The sequence below is a fragment of the Pterocles gutturalis genome, unplaced genomic scaffold (genome assembly GCF_000699245.1).
Source record: "Pterocles gutturalis isolate BGI_N339 unplaced genomic scaffold, ASM69924v1 scaffold2910, whole genome shotgun sequence".
Lineage (NCBI taxonomy): Eukaryota > Metazoa > Chordata > Aves > Pterocliformes > Pteroclidae > Pterocles > Pterocles gutturalis.
Genome location: NW_010143090.1, coordinates 48,325 through 58,149, shown reverse-complemented (window position 1 = coordinate 58,149; position 9,825 = coordinate 48,325). Strand labels below are relative to the sequence as shown.

The 9,825-nt window shown below is 42.9% G+C and overlaps 1 protein-coding gene across 1 annotated transcript; it reads right to left on the bottom strand.

Annotated features, from left to right (window-relative positions):
* Positions 1-369: 369 nt before the first annotated feature.
* Positions 370-5,030, bottom strand: LOC104469861 (the record flags this gene model as incomplete). Its single annotated transcript, XM_010084581.1, is given in 5 exon segments — positions 370-492; positions 3,779-4,096; positions 4,098-4,209; positions 4,211-4,256; positions 4,259-5,030. Coding segments are annotated over 5 exon segments (1,371 nt in total), but the record flags the coding sequence as incomplete, so codon positions are not given.
* Between the last annotated feature and the right edge of the window lie 4,795 nt (positions 5,031-9,825).

Sequence of the window (9,825 nt, the reverse complement as noted above, 5' to 3'; positions counted from 1 at the left end):
GATCACCTCTGACTAATGCTCCTGTGTTTCTCAGAAGCTGCTGACTCACTTCGTTTTTGTGCTTTTCCCTTGTCCTTCTCCAGTGCCTTCAAATACAGATGTGGTAGGGTTAAAGGAAGGTCAGGGAAAGGGGAAGTGGAAATGAATGAGAATAACTGTGTTGTGGTGAGGATGAAGATGCTGTAAAGGTCCCTCATTGATAATGCCAGAAGAAGATGATGGCTGTAATGGATTTCCTGAAAAGGTACATAAACCATGTGTTAGAACTGGACAGAGCAGTCTAACAACTGTAGTGAGCCCACAGATGGGAAATGCTGGCTTATGGTCCTGCTAGAGGTCTGCTCTTTATTTTGAATTTAGGCTTTTTACCTGTATGCCTCCGTTTTCACCTTCAGCCCTTCTGTCCATCTTGTTATATTCTGCCACAAAGAGCTTAACGCTGAAGTCGTTTTCTGCTGCTTGCAGAAGGGCTGACCTCGCTTGAGGTTTCTGCTGTAGCATAAATAACAGGAACAGGGAAAGACAATTAACCCGTTCTAGGCTGGAAAGAAGTCAGAGGTAGAAGTCACTGAGAGGTTTACTTGGCAGAAGGTTAGGAGCTGCAGGCAGAGACAAACACATTGATATCACATGTATGTGTGACCATTTATTAACTTCTTAAAATTTTCTGACATGCACCAGCTTTCCTTTAATCTGACCAACAAGGTTAAATTTCAATCACATTTTTTGTAGCAGGATCCAGGTGAATGAAAAGGTTTACCTGTGCAAATTCAGTTGTCAGATTATGCAAGTTTTTTCATGTGTCAGAAAAAGTGGAAGACCCGATTTAAAACCTCCTGTTTAAAGAAGGTCTGGAAGCATTCTGTTTGCAGCAGCCTACACCTGCACTTCAATAATTTATGAGGATTTCCCCCTTCAAGTCACAGGTGGTTTGTCAAGGGTTTACAAGGCTTTAGTTTGTTTTATGGTTCTGAGGATCTGCTTAGACAGTGCTGAAATTTGCAGACATTTACATATTTTTTTTTCTCTTGATGTAGTGTTAGTGAAAATTGCCATAAAACAATGCAGTAACATCACTGTTGCCAAATGTGTGGGTGGTAGGCAGGAGGATACCACGAACTACACACAACCAGCAAATGTAAAACAAGTGTCAAAGTAATTGAAAGACACTGTCCGTTCCTGTTGCCCAACAGTGACAGAGGTGCAATAGGGTTGTAATTAAGCAGAAGGATAGCTGGGAAAGTGCTGTTCGCAAGCTCATTGAGCCTTCAGTGTGTCACTGTCTGGTTTTCACATGCCTGTACCTCTGAGAGTGTGCATAAATACTGTGTTTCATCCAAGATGGAGACAGAGAAGAGCTTGATTCTGAATTTAAACTGTGTAAAACTGTCTCAAGTTTATTTGAAGTTAACAGGACAAATGCTCAAAGACAGACTTTTGAAAGGATTTAGGTCCCTGAAGTTGTGCAGAGATGTAGAAAATCCAGGTATGTGTTGATGTACCTGGTGCTTAATTTAGTGCAAAATTTATAGAAATGTTACTAGATTCTTACCAGCATGTTTAGGAACTGTAACATCTGCACACTTGTCATGGGGTAAGGTAAATGGTGTTGGATCAAGCACTATCTCTGAATTATTTTGCTGGAAGTTTAAGGTGGTTTTGACTAGCCCTGGCTTTAGGTGCTGAGAACATAAGTTTATTGATTAGCTATGTCACATTTGGCTGGTTTTGATGGACAAAGTTTTCCAAGCAACAACGATTATTGACGCTTGTTGAGAGATTTCTTTTGGCTTCAACAGGATTTGAATCGGGTCCAAAATGAAACCTCCCTTTGTTATTGGACTGGATAAATCTGGTAGCTGTGATGAAGGCTTTTATTCTCCGAAGTTCTCAAATTAAATCAAGCTATTATGGAACTGATGACTGGGGAGAATGAGGGGGCTAAAAGTATTCTGAGTTCATGGCGTAGCAAAACAGTTCTGAACACCTGTGTCTTAGTGGTGAGTGAAAACGGGTGTGGAAAAGGATGGCTGAAATGTGAGTAAAGCAGTCACCATGTTTATTTAGATATTTACCTGGCATCTGGATGTCTCATTGTTTTGTGCGTGGGTGCAGCTGAGCCTTTTGCTGAAGCCGGCATCTTATTTTTTAGAACCATGCCAACTACATCTCAGCTGTAAGACATGTTTTTCTAAGTACTGGATGTTACTTCTTTAAGGCAAGAGTTGGGTTTTTTTGAATAATAAGTCTGGAAGCTTCCCTGCCACATTAATTCTTCAGTTAAACTATCTTCTACAGAAAGAAGCATTAGGAAATACTTAATGAATAAATATTAATATCCTCTGCATCCCTGTCTTGTTGTGGCTACATCTTGTGCATGCATTGTCATTTCCAATTTTGGGATGATTTTCATAAAGGAGAAATTCAGCTCTTTCGTGCTCTTCAGTGTCATATGATACAATACAGCCAAATTAAATTAATACTTGGTGGTTAAAAAAAAAAGCTTGCAAATCTTTTTCTGTTTAACATTTCCTTAGTATTCAAAGACCATACTAGTGAATGTTATTTCATATTAATTAAGAATATGCAAATGGATTAGCTGAAGGAGGCAGTCTACTGTCACAGAAGATTAAAAAAAAACCTAACAGCTCACTTGAAGTTGTAATCAGGTGGATGGCACTTTTAATTTCCAGCACAGTTAACAACATCTTGTGATTTGTACTGGAAGCTTTTGGATCGCCTCACAGATGAGGTTAGTGCTGTTCCCTCATATCTCTGTGATTAGGAAACACAGAGGATGTGGCCTGTCCCATGTCCCCGCTGTGTCTATGGCAGTGTTGTCAGCAGGGCTCAGATCTGCCAAGAGGGAGAAGGTGGTTGTCTCCAGCAGGCCATACAGCTGCTCAGAGAGAGACGCTATGTTAAAAGTATTGGTGCTGGTTTTTGGGGGACTGTAGAAGATTTGTTACCAGCCCACAGTCTGGTGGTGGAAGCTCCACTTGTAAACCAGTGGTACTGCCATCATGCCGTTTTCCTCAGCTCAGTGATTTATGCCATATCTCTGCTGCTTTCCAGACCCCTTTTAAAGTTTTTTTGTTGCCACAAATCCTATATTGTTCTTTAGTAGCCTTCTCTGGCTTTCTTGAATAAACAAAACAACAAAACCACACAAGTTAGAAACTGGATTTCTAGGAAAAGGCTTAAAAAGGCAGCCCAAAATTATGGGAATGTAAATCTCAATTCCAGAAAATATAAAGAGATCATTTTATGGGAGCATACTGAGGAAAGAATCCTAGAATGGTTTGGATTGGAAGGGACGTCAAAGAGCATCGAGTTCCAACCCCCTGCCATGGGCAGGGACACCTCCCACTAGCCCAGGTTGCTCAAAGCCTCATCCAGCCTGGCCTTGAATGTTTCCAGGGTCAGGGAATCTACCACCTCTCTGGACAGCCTGTTCCAATGTCTCACCAGCCTCACAGTAAAAGATTTATTCCTAAAATGTAATCTACCCTGTTTCAGCTTAAAACCGTTACACCTCATCCTATTGCTACACTCCCTGATGAAGAGTGCCTCGAAGTACTGGGAGTCTGCTATAAGGTCTCCCTGGAGCCTTCTCCAGGCTAAATAACCCCAACTCTCTCAGCATGTCCTCATATGGGAGGTGCTCCAGCCCTCCAGCCGTCTTTGTGGCCCTCCTCTGGACCTGCTCCAAGAGGTCCATGTCTTTCATGTGCTGAGGACCTCACAGCTGGACGCAGTACTCCAGGTAGGATCTCACGAGAGCAGAGTAGAGAGGGAGAATCACCTCCTTCGACCTGCTGGTCACGCTTCTCTTGATGCAGCCCAGGACATGGTTGGCTTTCTGGACAGCAAGCGTGCACTGACAGCTCATTTTGAGCTTCTCATCCACCAGCATCCCCAAGTCCTTCTCCTCAGGGCTGCTCTCTATCCATTCTCTGCCCAGCCTGTATTTGTGCTTGGGATTGCCTCGACCCACGTGCAGGACCTTGCACTTGGCCTTGTTAAACTTTATGAGGTTTGCATTAACCCACCTCTCAAGCCACCTGCCCAGGTCCCTCTGGATGGCATCCCTTCCCCCTCAGCATGTTGACTGCACCACACACCTTGTTGTCATCGGCAAACTTGCTGGGGGTGCACTCGATCTCACTGTCACTGACAAAGATGTTAAACAACACTGGTCCCAATACCAGTGCCACTCATCACTGGTCTCCACCTGGATGTCGAGCTGCTGACTGCAGCTCTTGAGTGTGACCATCCAGCCAGTTCGTTATCCAGCGAGTGGTCCTTCTGTCAAATCCATATCCCTTCAATTTAGAGACAAGAATATCATGCAGGACAGTGTCAAAGGCTTTCCAAAAGTCCAAGTAGATTACATCGGTTGCTCTTCCCTTATCCACCAATGCTGTGTCCCCGTCGTAGAAGGCCACCAGATGAGTAAGGCACGATTTGCCCTTAGTGAAGCCACACTGACTGTCACCAATCACGTCCTTGTTTTCCGTGTGCCTGAGCATAGTTTCCAGAAGGATCTGCTCCATGATCTTGCCAGGCACAGAGGTGAGACTGACCACCCTGGGGTTATTTCCCTTTTTGAAAATTGGTGTTATGTTTCCCTTTTTCCACTCACTGGGAATGTCACCAGACTGCCATGACCTCTCAGGTGTGATGAATAGTGGCTTAGCAACTTTATTTTCCAGTTCCTTCAGGACCTGTGGGTGCGTCTCATCAGGTCCCACAGACTTGTGCACCTTCAGGTTCTTTATATGGTCTCGAACCTGATCTCCTACTAAGGGCAGTTCTTCACTCTCCCAGTCCCTGCCTTTGCCTTCCCTGACTTGGGCGACACGGTGTGAGCACTTGCTGGTGAAGATGGAGGCAAAAAAGTTGTTGGGTACCTCAGCCTTCTCAATATCTCGGGTAACCAGGTCTCCCATTTCCTTCTGGAGAGGGCCCAAATTATTCCTTTCCCAGGGTTGATGATTTTTATCTTCTGATTGTTGTCCTTGAAGCATCTAGCAGTGCCTTTAATTCCTTCTTGGGTAGGAATAATGAATGAGATGCACGTCTGAATGCACATGCACACAGTACTGTCAGCTTGGTACTTAAAGTTGTAACTTCTAGTTTATAGTACAGAGCCATCCAAGTTGCTGAATACATGATTTTAATTTCTTGAGGAATGGAGAAAGGAAGGGAAAATACGAGTTGATTAGATAAGCACATACGTCCTGGTTTGAACCATCTCCTGCATTTATAGCTGTTGAATCATCTGCTGCCGCTGAAGGTCCTTGTGGGATGTCTCTGTTCCCTCTCTTCTGGCCTGTTAGAAGCTGTTGCAAGGGAAACTTGGGCATGGGCAAGAAGGCAAATAAATGAGAATGAGAAGTACCATTTTATGTTGAAAGCTGGAGCCCAGGAACGGGCAGGTCCCGTTTCTGGAGTTGGCTCTGCCATGGATTTGCCATGTGACTGTTGCAGGCTCTCCAGCAGCATTGTTCTGAGTTCCCTGTATGCAAGACAGGTAGCAAGACAGATCTTGCCAGGCTTACTTCAGTAGCGTCTTCTAGATGGGTGGAGCTTTTCGTATGAAAGCGGGTGGACAAATCCAGGAAAGAACTGACAAAAATCCACGCTGTTTTCATCCTGTCCATGAAGGGTGTAATCGTGCATGTAGAAATGGACTTGCTCATGATACTGAGTGTGCTGAGTGAATGTGAAACTTCTCTGCCTGGATGCAGCTGCTTACCTGTTTTAATGGTATGGAAGGCTGTTTGTTGCAGAATTGGAGTTAGAAGGTGATAATTTCATAGTCGGACTTTGTAACTAATTCATTGTGGGTAAGAATAGGAGGATTAAATATTTAGAGCTTTAAATGTGATCCATGTTTCCTTGTTGCTTCACGCCTCAAGCTGGTTTGGATGCGGGGAAAGTATTTTTTCTGTTGAGAGTATAGATAGTTCCTGTACCTTGTGCTGACCCTTTGCATTGCTGTGAATGTAATTTACAGTTCTTTAAAACAAGATGAGAGTCATCAGTATTTGGCAAGCATAAACCATGAGTCTTCATAGGAGAGACCTCCTTTCCAAAGCTTATCTCTTATCAAGAGAATGTTTGGGCTCCCAGCACAATTTAAAAAAAAAAAAAAAAGTCAAAAAAAGCAACCATAGTTTTATACCAGCTCCTGAATAATCCTTTGTCTGCCTCTCTCCCTCCCCCCATTTCTTCAGGCTCTTCTAAAAGAAGTGTTTTTGTAATAACCACAGGAGAACTCTGTAGCTACTCCTGTGCTGGATCTGTTCCTGAAATGGCCATTGCAGAGGTGATCAACCATGTGCTGTGTGCCCTCGATGCTGGGTAAATACCACGATGCAGGTGGCAACATCCTGCTGTACTGTGCCTGCTGCCTGGGTAGTTTTTACTGTGTTCATTTCCCATGCCCAGGGGTGGTGATGTGAATCTCGCCATTGACAGATTTCTCACAGGCTGTGCACTGAGGACCAGTGGCTCGACTAGGCAGACTCTGACCTCTGTACCTCAAGTGTACAGTTGCCTCAAATGGTCCATGATTGTTCTGTACACAAATTCGTGTATCATCAACACAAAAGCATCTGTACTTATGTACATACACACGTATTTATATTTGGGAAGGTTTAGTTTGTTGCAGACCTTCAAATCCTGTTACTTCATAAGCCACCTGCACTTTTGCAGCAAGCCGGATCATCCACTGAAGTGACTTTGTAGAAATACATTTTGTGGGTGTTTGTTTTTTTAGAGAGGAGTGTGCCTGATGACAGTAATGCGTTGGCCTGGTTACCTTTGGCTAAGCACTTAGTGTTGCCTGTGAGACCAAATATTGAATTGGCTATGAGCGCATGATATGGTTGCTTGTCCTAGACAGTTGTTCACCCTGGCTATTTTTGAGGAACTATCCAGATTGCTTATATTTGTGTGACAGTGTTGACCACATCCTGCTTAGCTTCTCTGTATGTGTTCTTGCAAATTCTTGTTTGCTGTTTAGTCCTGCTCCCTTGCTCAGTCCCTAAATTTGACTGCTGTTTGTTATGTTGCTCTTGTTGGCAGTGCAAGTAACTTGTTAGACTAATGGACCCAGATAAAGTAAAAGAGGAAACAGAGGGATTCTGTGGTCCCCAAAACTGAACTCGGATAGAATGCTCCAGGTCTTAAATATCTTAATGCAGCTCTTTTATTTTTCCCAAGCAAATGGCAGATTTGGAGAAATATATATATATGAATATATTAAAATATAGAAACTTGGGTGGGAAACAATTGAAGAGCAACACTTAGCATGCTGGAAAGAAGCAACTTGCTTTCCACTGCTAGTTTTGTGAACTTGATGTTCAGCAGCTGAGAGAACTTCTCCCTTACATATTTTTTGAGGATCTCTGCAGGAGCTTTTAACAGAAGTTAAAAGTTTAACCCTTCAAGTGCTTAACCCTCTTCAAATAAATGCCTTCCTCTGCATCAAGCCCCGCAGTCCATAGACACTGGACCCCCAGGAGTTCTGTACTGCCTTCTGTTCAAGCCCAGCTCCCTGTGGCTTCCTTGTCCAGCTCCCTCCTCCCTGAATATTTCATGCTTCTGGAAGACGGAGCAGAACTGAACTGCTTCTCACCAGAACTTGGGCAGCAGCTCCCCATCTTTCCCTCTCCAGCTATACTGTGCATTTCACCAGCAGAGAGTACACATACACAGAGAACTTGCATCCTGGCAGGCATGTGGACTTCACGTAGCTGTCTTGCTCTATGTTAGATCACAGCAGGAAGAAAACATAAAAGGAGAAGGGGAAAGCATTATTATACAGTAACCATTTCAAAAACTCCTGGGTTACATTCATTTCTTCAGTTTATACTCTGTTATGCTAATTATCTCAGTGCTCAATAGAAAATAAATCAAAATTCAGTTTTATAGCAAGTGTATAAATTGGAAATCCTAACACTTCCTGGTAGATGATATTCATTCGTCAGTCTTTGAAACAGCCAGACTGACTGATCTCTCCTTTGTAGCACTGTGTGTTACAAAATACGCGGTTCAGGAATGCATGGCTCCTCAGGAAAACCTAAAAACATTCTTAAGTTCCCTTAACTTTGAAGGAAGTGCTGATTTCAGATATGCTGAAATTCTTCCCTGATTTAGGACTTTTCTGAGAAGGTGTGGTGGGTGCCAGGTGCACATCAAACTGCTCCCTCACTCCCCTTGCTAAGCAAGACGGGGGAAGAAAATAAGATGAAGAGGCTCGTGGTTTGAGATAAGGACAAGGACATCACTCATGAGTTACCATCATGGGCAAAACAGACTCTACTTGGGCAAGATTAATTTATTGCCAATTGATAACAGAGTAGGAATGTGAGAAACAGAGACAAAACTAAAACCACCTTCCCCCCGAGGCTCTTCTTCCCAGGCTCAACTTCACTCCTGACTCTCTGCCTCCCACCACTGCTGCCACTGTAATGTGACCTGAGGATTTTTTCCTAGTCTTGGCCTCTGTAACTCATCCATTCAAGAATCTCGTTTAGATGAGAAAATGCAAGAATGGGCACCATAAACATATGCTTGGTCGTTCTTAACTAGTGTCAAAGAATTTAAGGACTTCATCAAAGAGTAGACGTAAGTGAAAACCTTTGCAGAGGATTGAAACATGCTATTCTGAAAATAACTGTGTATAGTGCTGTCTTGCAGCTATTTGTAAGTATGGACAATATCAATTTAGTCCAGATGCTGTCAGACAGGTCCCGTGTTGCTTTCCACACTCCAAGGACTTTATTAACTCCATAAACTTTATAGACAAGGTGGGTGACAGTTCTTTGCTTCATTCTTGTGCCTTCTGTAAAGGTGCGTACAGCTGTGTTCTTTAGGAGATCAGTAGCTGTAGTCTCAGGACTCTTACGGACTTGGCAGTATGCAATAGCATTGTTAGTGGGCAGCAGCCTCTGCCCCAAGAGAGGTGTTCACCTTGCATATCACTGTTGTAACATTGCCTTTTCTTCTGTGGCCTCCTTGTCAGTTACTCTAAGCAGAAGGAAATGCTGAGAGTAGCTGAGGTAGAAAACACAGTGGATCTTGCTGAAGAATGAAACTTGCGGGGCGGGGGGGGGGGGAGGAAGAGGGAGAACAAATAGTTTGCTTTTGAACCTGATCCTGTGATCTCTTAGTCACATGAATAGATTCTTGTTGACCTCCTCCCTAGACAGACTTTTGAGGTTTAGTCTTTTGTTTTATATCAGAAGGAAACTGTTATTAAGGAATGTCCCTATCTGTTTTTGATGCTTTGACTGGCCATTTTCTCCTAATTCATTTTAAGGGGTGTTTGGTAAAGAGAGCTTCTTGGCAGCTCTCCAATCTTAATAGCTTCTGAGAAAACGCATTGATTGGCCCTTTTGTTTTCAAAAGATTGCTGTAATTTTCAGTCATCTATGAGGAAATTGGTGTAATTTATTAAACCAGCATCATGGGTTAAAAATTAAAGACCTGATTGTTTTATCACTTAAACTGCTGGTATGTTGATGTTACCCATGAGGAACTTCAGTAAGACAAAGAGCAAGTGGAAGAAGTTCCTATGAACTCTAAAAAGCAAGCTTCTTACACCTCTTTCATAAGCTCTGAATTGATTCTTGAAAATAATTTTCTGCTTTTTTTCTTGCTCCTAACAAGAATAAACTGCATTTGTTGGAGTTCGGGTAATGAAAACAGTCCAAAAAGTATCATATTAAAAAAAAAAAAAAAAATCTAAGAATGAGCTTATGCCTGAGAAACAGAACATTTAGCTAGCACTCTGTATACAGAGTTTGGGTC